The 17,357-nt window shown below is 52.6% G+C and overlaps 1 protein-coding gene across 5 annotated transcripts in view; it reads left to right on the forward strand.

Annotated features, from left to right (window-relative positions):
* Positions 1-16,531, forward strand: part of BCL7A (BAF chromatin remodeling complex subunit BCL7A) — a 41,387-nt gene extending 24,856 nt beyond the window's left edge. Inside the window, exons 5-7 of one of the 5 annotated variants that reach the window (XM_077955565.1) lie at positions 9,440-9,624; positions 14,770-14,879; positions 15,961-16,531. In XM_077955565.1, coding sequence (XP_077811691.1) covers positions 9,440-9,624; positions 14,770-14,841 — 257 coding nt within the window. In that variant the 3' untranslated portion in view covers positions 14,842-14,879; positions 15,961-16,531. Of the gene's footprint in view, positions 1-9,439; positions 9,894-14,769 lie in introns of all 5 variants that reach the window. The other 4 variants (XM_077955566.1, XR_013401618.1, XM_028830020.2 and 1 more) reach the window with 4 other exon arrangements.
* The last annotated feature ends 826 nt before the right edge of the window (positions 16,532-17,357 follow it).

Genomic DNA, 17,357 nt, shown 5'->3' on the forward strand with positions numbered 1-17,357 from the left:
GTCCCAGGAGGATCGACTGAGCCTGAGAGGTTGAGGCTGCAGTGAGTCATGATTGTACCACTCCAGCCTGGGTAACAGGATGAGACCTTGCTGGAAAAAAAAAAAGAAAAAAAGACATTCTCTTACAGGATTACAAATAGCGTGATTGCATCTAAGAAAAGGAGCAGCAGTCTGGATGGTCTAACATGGAGGTATAGTCTGAAGGTTGGGGAGAGCCCATGTTGGGCAGTACATAGAGGGCGTGTGGACCCAAGGGTCACTTTGGGCACCTGGAGGGAGAGGCAGTGGCTGAGTGGGTCTATGGAGGGCAGGCCAGGTCTGGAGCGCCTTGCACACCCACGAGGAGCTGGCGAGCATGGAATGTGGAGTGGCAGATGTGACCAGCCTGCAGCCGGGGCCACCCCAGGACTCAGCGCGTGTGTGTCCTGGGAGCAGCCAGTGTGGTTCTAGGAGAAAGGCCGTCCCCTGCTGCACAGCTGATCCGCACGCCTGTGCAAGGAGGCTCTGGGCTGGTGCCAGGGTCCCAGTCACAGCTGCACTCCGCCTCCTGCACCCCAAGAAGCCATAGGTCAGCGGGGAAGACAGACACCAGCACCAAGGACTCATTGGCAGAGTTGCAGACAGACGCTGCAGGCAGACTCCAACCAGCGCGTGGTGTGAGGGTCTGGCCGTATAGAACCCTGCAGTATCATTTTTTAAATTTGAATGTGATGTCAGATTGTAAAACTGGAGCTTAAAACAGGATTGATTTCTAGCTTCTTTTGAAAAATCAGCTTTGACAATGTCGGGCCTGCTTTTCCCTGGGGCAGTTACCAGCCGAAGCAGAAGAGACTCTTCCTATTGTCTCTCCAAACCAAGGCCAAAGGGCGCTTGCCCTGTATTACCTCATGGCCACTCTTGTTTTTCTTATTGTAGATTTTAAAAAGAAAATTAAGATATTTCTTGGTTTTTTTTTGGTTTTTTTTCCCCAGACAGAGTCTTGCTTTGTCACCCAGGCTGGAGTGCAGTGGTGCGATCTCGGCTCACTGCAACCTCCGCCTCCCAGCTTCAAGCAATTCTCCTGCCTCAGCCTCCTGAGTAGCTGGGATTACAGGTGTCCACCACCACACCTGGCTAATTTTTCTACTTTTAGTAGAGATGGGGTTTCACCATGTTGGCCAGGCTAGTCTCAAATCTCCTGACCTCGTGATCCACCCGCCTCGGCCTCCCAAACTGCTGGGATTACAGATGTGAACCACCACACCTGGCCTATTTCTTGGTTTTTGTTTGTTTGAAATGGGGTCTCACTCTGTTGCCCAAGCTGGAGTGCAGTGGTACAATCTCAACTCATTGCAGCCTTGAACTTTTGGGCTCAGGTGATCCTCCTGTCTGTCTCCCAAGTAACTGGGACTACAGACGTGCACCACCAGGCCCTGGTAATTTTTATAGTTTTTTTTGTCCAGATGGGGTGTTGCTATGTTGCCTGGGCTGGTCTTGAACTTCCGGGCTCCAGTGATCCTCCCACTTTGGCCTCCCAAAGTGCTGAGATTACAGATGTGAGCCACCACACCTAGCCAAGATGTTTCTTGAAGCTATTTCTCTATCAAAAGTGGAGGTAGAAAGTGGAAAAGAAAAAAGAAAAAGACCGGGGAGGCCTTTTTTTTTTTTTTTTTTTTTTTTAGATGGAGTTTCGTTCTTGTTGCCCAGGCTGGAGTGCAATGGTGCAATCTTGGTTCACCACAACCTCCACCTCCTATGTTCAAGCGATTCTCCTGCCTCAGCCTCTTGAGTAGCTGGGATTACAGGCATGCGCCACCATGCCCAACTAATTTTGTATTTTTAGTAGAGACGGGGTTTCTCCATGTTGGTCAGGCTGGTCTCGAACTCCCGACCTCAGGTGATCCGCCTGCCTCGGCCTCCCAAAGTACTGGGATTATAGGTGTGGGCCACCACGCCTAGCCTGAGAAGGCTATTTTTTCTTTTTAGGAAAACTGGGAAAGTGTATATTTGAAGAGAGTATTTCTTAACATTTTATTTGTGAAGCTTATCTATGTCTGAATCAAACAGCCCACTTGACTCATTTGTGGTATTGCCTGGCCCCTGATGGGGCTTTTGAGTTCATAGTCACTGCTGTGATGGACACAGTAAAAAAGGGATTTGGAGGGCCACCAGAAAGGCTTGCTGGAGGAATTGAATTGCTGTCTTGACCTGGTATTAGAAAGGAGGCAGGCTGGCTGGGCACGTGGCTCATGCCTGTAATCCCAGCACTTTGGGAGGTCAAGGTGGGTGAATCTCTTGAGCTCAGGAGTTCGAGACCAGCCTGAGCAACATGGTGAAACCCTGTCTCTACAAAAAATTAAACAATTAGCTGGACGTGGTGGTAATGCCTGTGGTCCCAGCTACTTGGGAGGCTGAGGCAAGGATCACTTGAGCCCAGGAGTTTGAGACCAGCCTGGGCAACATGGTGAAATTCCATCTCTACAAAAAAACACAAAAATTAGGCAGGGGGAAGTGGCTCACACCTGTAATCCCAGCACTTTGGGAGGCTGAGGTGGGTGGATCACCTGAGGTCAGGAGTTCGAGACCAGCCTGCCCAACAAGGCGAAACCCCGTCTCTACTAAAAATATAAAAAATTAGCTGGGTGTGGTGGCAAGTGCCTATAATCCCAGCTACTCGGGAGACTGAGGCAGGAGAATTGCTTGAACCCAGGAGGTGGAGGTTGCAGTGAGCCAAGATCACGCCACTGCACTCCAGCCTGGGCAACAAGAGTGAAACGTCTTTTATATATATATATATATACACACACACACATACACACACACATATATATATATACACAAAAATTAGTGGGGTGTGGGGGCATGCGCCTATAGTCCCAGCTGCTCAGAATGCTAAGGTGGGAGGATTGCTTGAGCCCAGGAGGTGGAGGTTGCAGTGAGCATGATTGTCCCACTGCACTCCAGCCTGGATGACAGAGCACGACCCGGTCTTAAAAAAAAAAAGAAGAAGAAGAAGAAAGTAAGAAACTGTGGTGTGGCAAGACCACAGAGCTCAAAATAGGGAGTGTTGGGAAGGAAAGCTGGAAATAACAGGAATTTGGAAGCCTCCCTCACTCAATGGGGTGAGCAACTGGCTCTTCAAATATGCTGGCGGCGGGGCACGGTGGCTCACGCTTGTGTTCCCAGCGCTTTGGGAGGCTGAGGTGGGTGGATTACCTGAGGTTCGGGAGTTTGAGACCAGCCCGGCCAACATGGTGAAACCCCATTTCTACTAAAAATACAAAACATAGCCTGGCGTGGTGGTGCTCACTTGTAATCCCAGTTTCTTGGGAGGCTGAGACAGGAGAATAGCTTGAACCCAGAAGGCAGAGATTGCAGGTTCATGCCATTCTCCGTATCAACTATAATGGTTCCCGTCAAGTCTGTGACTGTGCCATAATTTATTTGAATAGTCCCTTAGTGATGGTCACTTAGGTGTTCCCGTCTTTTGTTTTGCACATGCAGTCCTGCGGGGAGTCTGGTACCCTCATCTCTCTGCATCTTTGCCCAGGTGCAGGTGGCTCTGCAGGCTACGTCCCTGGAAGTGGAACCGTTTAGGCAGAGGCTGCATGCACTCAGAATGTCCAGAATGTCACAGGTTCTGCCTGGCTTTCCTCCCAAGAAGTCGTGGGTAGAATGACGCCACTAGTGCAGGGGCTCTTAGGCTTGGCAACCCTGGCATTTGGGGCCAAATCATTCTTGTTTTTTCTTTCTTTTTTTTTTTTTTGAGACGGAGTCTTGCTCTGTCACCCAGGCTGGAGTGCAGTGACGCAGTCTGCAGGGCTCGCTGCAACCTCCGCCTCCCAGGTTCAAGCGATTCTCCTGTCTCAGCCTTCTGAGTAGCTGGGACTATAGGCGTGCGTTTGCCATCACACCTGGCTAATTTTTGTATTTTTAGCGGAGACAGGGTTTTACCATGTTGCCCAGGCTGGTCTCAAACTCCTGACCCCAGGTGATCCGCCCACCTCAGCCTCCCGAAGTGTTTGAATTACAGGCGTGAGCCACCGCGTCCAGTCTTGGATCCGTCTTTACGTGGGGGGCCATTCTGTGCATTGTGGGACATTGAGCAGCCTCCCTGGCCTCCGCCAAAATGTTTCCAGTTGTTAACCAATGTCCCCGGGGCAGGGGGAGTCACCCCTGCTGAGAGCCAGTGCCCTAGCGGCTTTGCCATAGCGCTGGGAGAGATGGGGGCTGTGGTCACATCCAGGTGGACACTCACCAGCTGTATGGCCTTGGGCAGGCAACATCACCCCCACACACCCTCCTACTTCCTTGTTTGTAAAATGGGACAACCAGCCGCTCGGGAGGCTGAGATGGGAGTATCACTTGAGCCTGGGAGGTGGAGGCTGCAGTGAGCCATGGTAGCGCTCATTCCAGCCTGGGCGACAGAGCGAGACCCTGTCTCAAAATAAAATAAAATGGGATGAGCAGGAGCCGCCTCCCTCGCCGGGAGTGAAGAGGGCGAGAACACCAGCAAAGTGCTCAGCCCGGAGCTGGGGCTTAGGAGGAGGGTCTGGTAGCTGCGGGGTTGCCTTGTCCGCCCTTCTGTTGGGGGAGTGATTGCGGGGGTCCCAAGGACCGACGTGGGCTTCATCTGCAGCTGTGTTCCTCCTTCTTTCCCATCCTGTTTTTTTCTGGCCATGGCCTTGTTTCTCCCATGTTGGAGTGTGTGTCTCCTTTGCTCTAGAAGCCAGATTTGAGCTCTGCAGCAGGAATTCTGTTTCGAGTTAGTGTGTCCAGTTAGTTGCTACTTTCTCGCTGCCACCACCAGATGCTAAATTGGTGGGACCCAGGTGGGAGCCACACCAGGGCCCTCTCTGGCCACCCTAGGCCCCCCGGGCCTGCACGGCTGCCCTGCACTGCTCAGCCAGGCTCCACCTGCCCACTGCCCGAGCTGCCCATGGGAAGGACACAAGGACAGACCCGTGTGGCCTTCCCAGGTGGGTGCGTGCTTCTCTGCCGGGACGGGGCAGGTTGGCCACCAGCTGTTGACCTTGCTTTGAACTTGTTTACTGCTATGTGAGTTCAGGGAATGACATAATTCCTGTCCAAGCTCCCTGGACTAAATTTAGACCCCAGGAAAATAATTTTCCCTGGGTGAGTTCCAGCACCGCGGCTCCCAGAGAATCGGCTGCCGCCCTGAGCTCCTGAATGCTCTGTGGGTTCCAAGGCCGGTTCTCACCAAGCTCTAGGGTCTGGCTCTCAGGGGAGGCCTCTGCCGGGCACCTCTCTGCCCAGCATGGGTCAGCGTGAGTCTCTGGGCAACTGGCCACCTTCATGATTTCTTTTTTTTTTTTTTTTTTTTTTTTGAGACGGAGTCTGGCTCTGTCACCCAGGCTGGAGTGCAGTGGCGCGATCTCGGCTCACTGCAAGCTCCGCCTCCCGGGTTTACGCCATTCTCCTGCCTCAGCCTCCCGAGTAGCTGGGACTACAGGCGCCCGCCACCTCGCCCGGCTAGTTTTTTGTATTTTTTAGTAGAGACGGGGTTTCACCGTGTTAGCCAGGATGGTCTCGATCTCCTGACCTCGTGATCCGCCCGTCTCGGCCTCCCAAAGTGCTGGGATTACAGGCTTGAGCCACCGCGCCCGGCCCACCTTCATGATTTCTAAGCCTACATCTGGGGCACCCACCTCCCCCACCACTCTGCAGAGCCTGCTGTGCTGGGCAGAAAAGGAGCTGTGGTCAGAGATGCAAAGCCACAGATGGGCAACTTTCCTAGGTCGGTAAAAACTTAATGTTTATGTTAAAGCAAACATGTATTATGAAATAGAGTGTAACATTAACATGATTTCTCTCTCTCTCTCTTTTTTTTTTTCTTTTGAGACAAAGTCTCACTCTGTCACCCAGGCTGGAGTGCAGTGGTGCGATTTTCGGCTCACTGCAACCTCTGCCTCCTGGGTTCAAGTGATTCTCCTGCCTCAGCCACCCGAGTAGTTGAGATTACAGGCACCCGCCACCACACCCAGCTACTTTTTGTATTTTTAGTAGAGGCAGGGTTTCACCATGTTGGCCAGGCTGGTCTCGAACTCCTGACCTCAAGTGATCTGCCTGCCTTGGTCTCCCAAAGTACTGGGATTACAGGCGTGAGCCACCATGCCTGGCCTGGCCCCTTTCTTTTAAAAAATAAATAAATAAACTAGAGATGAGATTTCACTATATTTCCCAGGCTAGTCACAAACTCCTGAGCTCAAGCGATCTTCCTGCCTTGGTCTTCCAAAGTGTTGGGATTACAGGTGTGAGCCACTACACCTGGCTGATTTTTCTTTTTATTGAGATGAAATTCACATAAAATTAGGCCGGGCGCGGTGGCTCAAGCCTGTAATCCCAGCACTTTGGGAGGCCGAGGCGGGTGGATCACGAGGTCAGGAGATCAAGACCATCCTGGCTAACATGGTGAAACCCCGTCTCTACTAAAAATACAAAAAACTAGCCGGGCGTGGTGGCGGGCGCCTGTAGTCCCAGCTACTCGGAGGCTGAGGCAGGAGAATGGCGTGAACCTGGGAGGCGGAGCTTGCAGTGAGCCGAGATCGCGCCACTGCACTCCAGCCTGGGTGACACAGCGCGAGACTCCGTCTCAAAAAAAAAAAAAAAAGAAATTCACATAAAATTAACCATGTTAAGTGAATAATTCACTGACAGTACACTCACAAGGTTGTGCAACCACCACTTCTCTCTGGTTCCAAAATGTTTTAATCACCCCAAAAAGAAATCTTGCACCCAGCAGCAATCATTCTCCACTTCTCCCTTCCCCCGCGACGGTGGGTCCCCACCCCAGGCAACCACAAAACTTTCTGTCTTCATGGGTTCGTCTATTCTGGACTTTTCATATAAATGGAATCATATACTCTATGACCTTTTGTGTGTGACTTCTTCTCACTCAGCATGATGCTTTCTTTCTTTTTTTGTTGTTGTTGTTTTGTTTTTTGTGGTTTGTGTTTTGTTTTGTTTTGGAGACAGAGTCTTACTTTGTCCCCCAGGCTGGAATGCAGTGGCATGATCTTAACTCACTGCAACCTCTGCCTCCTGGGTTTATGGGATTCTCCTGCCTTGGCCTCCCAAGTAGCTGGGACTACAGGCGCATGCCACCACATCTGGCTAATTTTTGTATTTTTTTAGTAGAGAGGGGGTTTTGCCATGTTGGCCAGGCTGGTCTCAAACTCCTGACCTCAGGTGATCCGCCCACCTCAGCCTCCCAAAGTGCTGGGATTACAGGTGTGAGCCACCGCGCCCAGCCTGTTTTTGTTGTTGTTGTTGTTGTTGTTGTCATTTTTTGAGACAGTCTTACTCTGTCGCCCAGGCTGGAGGGCAGTGGCGTGATCTCGGTTCACTGCAACCTCCACCTCCCAGGTTCAAGCCATTCTCCTGCCTCAGCCTCTGAGTAACTGGGATTACAGGCATGTACCACCACGCCTGGCTAATTTTTGTATTTTTAGTAGAGATGGGGTTTCACCATGTTGTCCAGGCTGGTCTTGAACTTCTGACCTCCAGTGATCTGCCTGCCTTGGCCTCTCAAAATGGTGGGATTACACGCCTGATCCACTGCGCCTGGTCAGGGCTCCTAGTCTGAGGAGTAAGTGTCAACCCTGCTCAGCCTCCCTGGGAAGGAGGGTCTTGCTGTTCCGTTCCCCCATCCTCCGTGCCCCGGGCCCTGTACTATCTTCTTCTTCCCATCTTGCCTGCTTGCTTTTAAACTGAAGTGTGGGTTATTTTCCCCTTTTATTCCTCTGCCTCAGAAACCCCAGTAAAGAAGTCTTGGTTGCGGCCGGGCGCGGTGGCTCAAGCCTGTAATCCCAGCACTTTGGGAGGCCGAGACGGGCGGATCACGAGGTCAGGAGATCCAGACCATCCTTGCTAACACGGTGAAACCCCGTCTCTACTAAAAAATACAAAAAACTAGCCGGGCGAGGTGGCGGGCGCCTGTAGTCCCAGCTGCTCGGAGGCTGAGGCAGGAGAATGGCGTGAACCCGGGAGGCGGAGCTTGCAGTGAGCTGAGATCCGGCCACTGCACTCCAGCCTGGGCGACAGAGCGAGACTCTGTCTCAAAAAAAAAAAAAAAGAAGTCTTGGTTGCACAGGCATTCTCTAGGATTAGTTTAGCATACTTTTCAACATCAGGGTACCATGGTGTCGGGCCTTGGGTAGGATTTTTGCTGCCCCTTCATGAGTGTCAGGCTCTGTGTCCAGTAAGCTTTAGGAAAAACCACTGCCGCCACTGCCTCCTCCCAAACTGCACCCACCCCCCGCCCCATCCAGCCTGCACCTTCCTTCTGCTAAAGAAAGTTGGGGTGGAGCAGCAGGAAGACTGAGGCACGAGAAATCACCCAAATAACTGGGTTCATTCTACAGGTGATTGCTTGATGGAATGGTGTGCAGCCATCTTGTAAGCTCTGATATTTAAAGAGTCTCTAAAGACGTGAAGAACTCCTCCGAAATACCATGTGACCCCCATTTGGGAAGAGGAGAAAATTTGTATGCAATGGAGGGAGGGAAAACTGTAAAGATGGGCATTAATTCTCTAAAGCATTAGTGGGGTGGTCCCTGGGTGGTGACAGGTGATTTTTAACTTTATTTTTTTTTTTCTGTATTTTCTGTTTCCTGCAATGATCAGTCATTGCTCTGGCAATCGGAAAAATACCCATACTATTATTATTATTATTATTACTATTATTATTATTATTTTGAGACAGAGTCTCGCTGGGTCCCCCAGGCTGGAGTGCAGTGGCGCGATCCCGGGTCCTCGCCATTCTCTTGCCTCAGCCTCCCAAGTAGCTGGGACTACAGGCACCTGCCACCTCGCCCGGCTAATTTTTTGTATCTTTAGTAGAGATGGAGTTTCACTGTGTTAGCCAGGATGGTCTCCATCGCCTGACCTCCTGATCCGCCCACCTCAGCCTCCCAAAGTGTGGGATTACAGGTGTGAGCCACTGTACCTGGCCAAATACCCATATTATTAAGAGAAATGTTTACAAAAGGTTAGTTACCTCTGATGTTCCCCAGGAGGAGAGGGCAGGCTCTTTAAAGGAGGAGGACGAAGCCACCTTGGCTGAGGGAGAGAGGAATTGACAGCCATGCTTGTTGGTGCGCATTGCGGCCGCCAGGGGGTGCTGGGGGTGCACACAGCACGGAGACTGCAGCCTCCTCCCGTCGCCTCCCAGGGCCCTCAGCAGCTAAGTGTGCAGGAGAGGGTTGCAGACACCAGGGTCCGTGTGTGGCTTGGCTGCTGGAAACAGCGCCACTGAAAAATCGACAGGAGATTCCCCAGCCCTCCAGCCCTCCAGCCCTCCAGCCCTCCAGCTCATTGTAGCCTTCAAAGACCCCTGGCCCCAAAACTACGCGATTCAAGGTATTTTTAGTATTTGGCCCATCCGGCCCCGCCTCTCACGTGTCTGAAAATAGCTCCTGTCCTCTTGCTCTTCCCTCAGACGCTTCTGATGAGCAGAACTCACAGTCCTCGATGGAACATTCGATGAACAGCTCAGAGAAAGTAGATCGGCAGCCGTCTGGAGACTCGGGTCTGGCCGCAGAGTCGTCTGCAATCTCTCAGGTACCTCGCTCGAGGTCTCAGAGGGGCAGCCAGATCGGCCGGGAGCCCATTGGGTTGTTGGGGGTACGTTGAAAGGTGTTTCGTCATTGTGTTTTGTTGTTTTGTCGTTGGACCGTTGGAACTGTCATTTGTCCATCAGGCGATGTCCATGAACACAGTCCTGGGCTCTGCCTTGGGCTCTGGGGCCAAAGGATAATGAGACTTGTGGTCTCTGCCCTCAAGGAGCCTCTGGGTCGGAGGAGGATGAAGGGACTTGAACCCAGCCTCAGCTGCTGCGTTTTGTCTGTTCGGGTTCACAAAAGCATTGCCTCATCTCAGTGATCCGCAGATAGGTGAGCTTTAGAGCTGGGAAGACAAGACTTCAGAAACCTAAGTGGTGGAGCCTCCTATGGAGTGGTGCCGCCGACCCCACTTGCACTGCGTGGGCCCCTCTCCAGGGCATCACTCTGTGTTGGAATCTGGTCTGAATGACTCAGCACAGGTGCAGTGGGGCTTGGTGGTTAGGAGCAAACCTCCCAGAGTCGGGCCCAAGTTTTAATCCCAGCTCCCAAAATGGGATCACAGAACTGTCTTAGGGCCACCGTGAGGATTCGATGGGAGAACATAGGTAAAACTTAGCATGGAGTAGACACGAGATGCAGAATTGTTATTGGCCATGACCATTATTAGGATTTTTCACTGTAAATCTAGACTCTTTTTTTTTCCTTCGAGACAGAGTCTCACTCTGTCACCCAGGCTGGAATGCAGTGGCATGATCTCGGCCGACTCCGACCTCCACCTCCTGGGTTCAAGCAATTCTCCTGCCTCAGCCTCCCAAGTAGCTGGGATTACAGGTGCCTACCACTATGCCCAGCTGATTTTGTATTTTTAGTAGAGATGGGTTTCACCATGTTGGCCAGGCTGGTCTCAAATTCCTGACCTCAAATGATCCACCCCCTCAGCCTCCCAAAGTGCTGGGATTACAGGCGTCAGCCACCACGCCCAGCAACTTCAAAATCTTTAAACCCTTTGATCGGCAGCTCCTGTTCCAGGAACTCCCCCTGTGGAACCCCCTCCACATGCCCTAGCACAAAGGGGCTGCTTAGGGAAATCGGGTCTTGTCTGAGACAGACTAGGGTTCAGCCGTTTCGAAGAGCATGGTTGGGCCTTCCAGGTTCTGATAAACATTCCTGCAGTGTGCAGTGAGAAAAGCAAGCTGCAGATCCAGCAGGCATAGCATGAGCCCATCTGGTTAAAAACAGTAGAAACCAAAGCCTGGTGATTTATATTAAGACCAAGGTTGTTGGCTGGGATCTCTGGGCCTCTTGAGCTCAGAGAAGAAAAGCTCAGCTTGAAACTTTGATCCATACCCTGAGAGTATGCAGTGCTCCCCCGGCAGTACCTGGAAATACCAGGTACTGGTATTTGGGGGACCATTCTCACATCGCCCCCACTACCCCCACTCTTGCTTCCAGGAGACCCAGACCTAAAATTGGGCCTCTTCCACCATTGTCACAGGCACACTGACACACATACTGTCCATGGAGCTAGGTGTGAGTGACATGGGGATATACTCCAGTAAAGCAGACAGCCTGACATTTCAAGCGACACATTTTTGGCAGGGTGCAGTGGCTCACATTTGTAAGCCCAGCACTTTGGGAGGCTGAGGCAGGTGGATCACTTGAGGCCAGGAGTTCAAGACCAGCATGCGCAACATAGCAAGACCCCCGTCTCTCCAAAAAAAGAAAAACAAAATTAACCAGGCGTGGGTGGTGCGCACCTATAGTCCCAGCTACTCTGGAGGCTGAGGCGGGCGGATCACTTGAGCCTGAGAGTTCAAGGCTGCAGTGAGCTCTGATCATACAACTGCCCTCCAGCCTGGGTGACAGCAAGACCCTGTCTAAAAAAAAAACAAAAACAGAAAAAAGGACAGAGAGGACAGCAAGGCAGCCTTCCTGACTCCCTGCGATCCCTGCTCCCAGGGTTCCCCAGAAGGGGCTCATGTCACCATCTCTGCAAGTCCATCACACGTCCTACTTGAGGCCTCTCTGCAACATTGATCTCTGAGAACCCACCATGGACCAGGGGCTATACCTAGTCCCTCCCTGCCACGGTGAGGCTGACAACGGGCCCAGGATAAGCAGATATAAGCAGGTCACGGAGTCCCACTAAGTGCCGTGAGAGAGAAACAGGGTGATGTGAAGAAGCAGAACAGGCTGGCTGGGCGCGGCGGCTCACGCCGGTAATCCCAGCACTTTGGGAGGCCGAGGCGGGTGGATTGCGAGGTCGGGAGATCGAGACCATCCTGGCTAACATGGTGAAACCCCGTCTCTACTAAAAATACAAAAAATCAGCCCAGCATGGTGGCGGGTGCCTGTAGTCCCAGCTACTCAGGAGGCTGAGGTGGGAGGATCACGAGCCCAGGAAGTTGAGGCTGTAGTGAACCATGATTGAGCCACTGCACTCCGGCCTGGGCAATAGAGTGAGATCCTAAACAGAAACAAAGGCCGGGCGCGGCGGCTCACGCCAGTAATCCCAGCTCTTTGGGAGGCCAAGGCGGGTGGATTGCAAGGTCAGGAGATAGTGACCATCCTGGCTAACGCGGTGAAACCCCGTCTCTACTAAAAATACAAAAAATCAGCCTGGCGTGATGGGGGGCGCCTGTAGTCGCAGCTACTCAGGAGGCTGAGGCAGGAGAATGGCTTAAACCCAGGAGGCGGAGCTTGCAGTGAGCCGAGATCCGGCCGCTGCACTCCAGCCTGGGCGACAAAGCGAGACTCCATGTCAAAAAAACAAGCAGCAGCAGCAGCAGAACAGGCCATGGGTAGAGGGTGTTGTGGCTGGCGTCAGCAGGGAGGGGCTGGCTGTGAGCCGGACATGAAGGGGGCCCAGGCTGGGACGGCGGGCTCTCCAGGCAGGGGCAGACCAAGGTGCACAGACCTTAAGACAGGAGCCAGCTTGAAGAACGAAAGAGAGGCCAGGTGGCCGGGGAGGCCAGAACCTCATGGGTGAGGAAGAGAATAGCCTGATGAGGGACGAAGTGGGCACCAGGCTGGTCACTAGGGCCTTCTCAGTCCTGGTGAGGAACTGCGTTTGTTCAGAAGTCAGTAGGAAAGTTGCGGAATGCTTTGTATTTTGTGTGTGGTTTCTATCGGAGGAAGGTTGCTGGGGCCATGTTCTTGGCCACAAGGAAGGCACTCCATCAGCAAGGCCAGAGGTGAGGGGGAGGTGTGCAGGCGGAGATGGGGCTTCAGGGGGCTATCCCGGCCTGGGGCTTTCTCCCAGGCTGATGGGGAGCACCAGTTAGGACAGCTGCAGTCTGGAGTTTGGTCTCAGGTGACAGGTTAGGTTTGAGATGCCCAAGACAATTATGTGATGGATGAGTGAGTTTTAAACCTTTTCTGGGGTCCTGGGTTTCTTGGGAATTCCGTGACAACTACAGACCCTTTCCCCCAGAATAACACACACACACGTATGTATACCCAGGAAATGCTGAGAGTCCAGCTCAGACCAGGCACTGTGCCCAGCCCTGGAGGAGCAGGAGTCTACATGGCAAAGTCGGTCTGGGCCTCTGGGAGATGGCCTTAGAACTTGGAGAGATTGCCAGGCATCATGGCTCACACCTGTAATCCGACCAGTTTGGGAGGCTGAGGCAGGAGGATCACTCGAGCCTGGGATTTCGAGACCAGCCTGGGCAGCATAGCAAGACCTCATCTCTACAAAAAACTTTTTTAAAGAAATTAGCGGCCAGGCACGGTGGCTCAAGCCTGTAATCCCAGCACTTTGGGAGGCCGAGACGGGCGGATCACGAGGTCAGGAGATCGAGACCATCCTGGCTAACACGGTGAAACCCCGTCTCTACTAAAAAAATACAAAAAACTAGCCGGACGAGGTGGCAGGCGCCTGTAGTCCCAGCTACTCGGGAGGCTGAGGCAGGAGAATGGCGTAAACCCGGGAGGCGGAGCTTGCAGTGAGCCGAGATCTGGCCACTGCACTCCAGCCTGGGAGACAGAGCCAGACTCCGTCTCAAAAAAAAAAAAAAAAAGAAATTAGCTGGGCATGATGGCACATGCATGTAGTCCCAGCTACTCAGGAGACTGAGGCAGGAGGATCCTTTGAGCCCAGGAAGTCGAGGCTGCAGTGAGCTATGATGATCACTACACCCCAGCCTGAGCAACAAAGCAAGACTCTATCTCTAAAAAAAATTGTAAAAAGAACTTGTAAAAGCTGGCGCGGCCGGGCGCGGTGGCTCAAGCCTGTAATCCCAGCACTTTGGGAGGCCGAGACGGGTGGATCACGAGGTCAGGAGATCGAGACCATCCTGACTAATGCGGTGAAACCCCGTCTCTACTAAAAAATACAAAAAACTAGCTGGGCGAGGTGGCGGGCGCCCGTAGTCCCAGCTACTCGGGAGGCTGAGGCAGGAGAATGGCGTAAACCCGGGAGGCGGAGCTTGCAGTGAGCTGAAGATCCGGCCACTGCACTCTAGCCTGGGCGACAGAGCGAGACTCCGTCTCAAAAAAAAAAAAAAAAAAAGCTGGCGCAGTGGCTCATGCCTGTAATCCCAGCACTCAGGGAGGCTGAGGCGGGCGGATCACCTGAGGTCAGGAGTTTGAGACCAGTCTGGCCAACATGGTGAAACCCCGTCTCTACTAAAAATACAAAAATTAGCCTTGGGTGGTGGCGCGTGCCTGTAATCCCAGCTACTTGGGAGGCAGGAGAATCACTTGAACCCAGGAGGCGGAGGTTGCAGTGAGCCGAGATTGCGCCACTGCACTCCAGCCTGGCGACAGAGTGAGACTCAGTCTCAATAATAAAAAAAATAACTTGGAAAGGTGAACTTGAAACAATAATTACAAGTAATCACCCTAGCAATTAATCACAGATGGGAAGATTGATAATAGCAACTCCTGGTCCAGTCTGAATGAGTGGGGAGAGCCTAGGGTCCAAGGCAGTGGTGTAGGAAACCTCCTGAGTTACCGGCCATTGGCATGTGATAGGGCCAGGCAGGGGCCAGGGGACACCGTGCTCTATAGCTCCAGGAAGAGTTCGGGTGTGAGGGTCTCCATAGGTCCTCGAACTCTCTGGAGTCCATGCTTGGGCCTCGGGTCCGGAACCACAAAGCCGCTCTCCCTCGGTTCCTTCCCGGGCCGACCTTCGGCCTCCCGCCCAGCCTAACTTGCCCTCCTGGCCTATTAACCTGTGTTCCCCTTTACTTCTCTCCCCAAGGATTTGGAAGGAGTGCCACCCTCTAAAAAGATGAAACTGGAGGCCTCTCAACAAAACTCCGAAGAGATGTAGACGATGCTTTAAAGCCTCCGATCCATGTTCCATGGAAGGTACATCAGCAATTAATTCTAGAGCAACTTTGCCCCAGCGATTCCTCTTGGGTGCGAACAGAACTACTAACGTTTCAAGTTTACCAAGTGCAAATCCAAGAAGACCCAGAACGGCGTCACTTCTCAGACACTGAAGAACTCTGCTGTGAAGCAAAACACTCAAACCTTTAAGGGACTGTCCTTGGGGAGGCAGGTGGGGCTGACAGCTCAGGAGTGTCTGCACACTGTCTCGGAAGCCAGGATTCCATTTGTGTTGCTGCTGTATTTTTTTCCCCACTTCTCTATGTAACGATATAAGCTATTGGAGGGTGGTACTGATCAGGAACGCTTTTCGGCGGGGCTTTTCACTGTTCAACCGATTCCTTCCGCTTTCTTTTTTTGTGCCTTGTGCCCTTGAGGTGACCTCTGGCATGTATCCTGGTGGTTCTTGCATCCCCCTCTGCAAAGTGCCCTCTTGGTTTGGTTCGGGCGGCAGCTGCCACCCTACTCACCGCTCTCCTCCCTGCCCCAGGACTTCATCGGAGCAGGCAGGGTGGAGCGGAGGAGCTCCTTAGCCCACCTGGTTTGCAGGTGCAGGGGGACCTTAGGCATGCCCCAAGTACCAGGCACCAGGGCCCAAGGACACGCAGGTGTTGGGGCATAGTCCCCAAGGGCTCGGCTCCTTGCATCAGGCTGGGCACTCACTGTGCTGTCCCCTCCTTGGGGCGTTCAGGACTGGGCGTCTCCAAGCCCACCATGGCCCAGATGGACATGCAAAGCCCTTGGAATTTTCTGGCACTTCCTCTCTATTGCCCCCCGCACCACCACCACCACCACCCCCATTACTGCTTTCTCCCAGACCTCCGAATACGAAATGGCTTCTCTGGCTGACTGCAAGGCTGTCTCCTTAAGGTACTGAGTGGGCCGGGGAGGCTGGGAGCCGGCGGCAGGATTAGCTGGTGCTGAACTTTCTCTCATAGGACGTCGCTTGGATTTCAAATCCACAGTCACCTGCTGCCCTTTGCCTCCCGCGACGCCCCAGCTGGTGCCCCAGAGAGGCAGGATCGCAGCGGTCAGAATCCATGTGCTTTCCTATTCACAGGCTGTTCTGACTCTCAGAGCCAACAGCTGGACCGTGTCTCATCCCCGGAACATGCCGTCTGTCCCCACCAGGGAGCGGGCCTTGATGGCTGGGCCTCGAAGGCCACAAACAAGACGTCGAGGAATTGGAAAGATTTGCACACCCTCCAGAAAGGAGAGACGCAATCTCCCCTCCCTCCCATCCCGCACCTGCGCTGGAACAGCTTCCTCTCACTGAACGGAGACGCCCCCTTGGACGAACTGCCTAATTGTTTGGTTCTGAGGCCTGGTTTGCTCTTAATTAATATATGAACTCCTCAGACCTTAAACCTTTTCCTAAGCTTTCTTTACTGCACTGGAGTTCTGACTCCCTTTGAGTTGTGTGTTACCGGGGGGGTGGGGGTTGCGGGTTTTGTTGTTTTTTGGGGCTAATTGGTGCATATTCAGGTACCACCTTTGACATGTGGATCTTTCTCCTGACCATCACGGGAAGTGTCTGCTGGATTCCATTTTTTAAGAGTTTCTGAGGGTGAGGCTCTTATTTTTTTTTCAAGGGATCCTGTCTATTTCCTGCACTTCAAGAAGAATCAAAATGTTCCTGAATTTCAAATACCTCATGCAAAATGTCTCCTGAAATAAGGGAAAAAAAAAAAAAAAAAAAACTTTGAAAATCTTAATGTTGAAGTTAGCAATGCCGAAAGGTTTCTGTCTTAAAAAAAAAAAATCCTTGTACTTATCAATTTTGCCCCTTAGGCAGTCAGTTTTGTTGAGAACTGTGTCCTGTATCCTGGCGCAGAACCTACCTGATGCGGTTCCTCTCCACGCATCTCAAGGCGGCGTTACCTCCAGATCCCGTAGAGTTAGAGTCACATTTTTCTTTGCAGCAAAACTCCATTTTGGTGAGAGATGAATTTGGATATTTATTTCCTTTTCTTTTTTGGGAAACGAGAGGCTACAACCAAGACAGCTGAAGGAGAATGAAACACACATCTACAGAAACAGAGAGGCGTAGGTGGCCCTGCCGTTGGCAGCAGCCTCTCTGGATAGGCAAGGGGAGTTGGCGCAGGTGAGGACTAAGACGACGTCCACCATACCGAGGCTGTCACTAGTATTTCTCTGAAGTGCCTGAAGGTAGGAATGGGCCGGCGATTGGGACCAGCTGGGCCCCACCACGGCCATGCCAGGCAAAGCGCCAGCAGCCCTGCACTCCACGCTGGCCAAGAAGGCCTTCCACGCAGAATGACGAGACTGCAAAAATCCGATGTGCTTCCTTCCCTGGCGCAGTTGCTCCTCTGAGCTGCTGCCCCCCACCCACCCTGCGCCCCTCGCCCTCCCCCCACCACAGAATCTAAGACCTTTCAGCTTCGAGCCAGGGGGCGGGGGATCCCGAGCAAAAGCCTTCCGTGGACATCAGGCCCC

The sequence above is a fragment of the Macaca mulatta genome, chromosome 11 (assembly GCF_049350105.2).
Source record: "Macaca mulatta isolate MMU2019108-1 chromosome 11, T2T-MMU8v2.0, whole genome shotgun sequence".
Classification (NCBI taxonomy): domain Eukaryota; kingdom Metazoa; phylum Chordata; class Mammalia; order Primates; family Cercopithecidae; genus Macaca; species Macaca mulatta.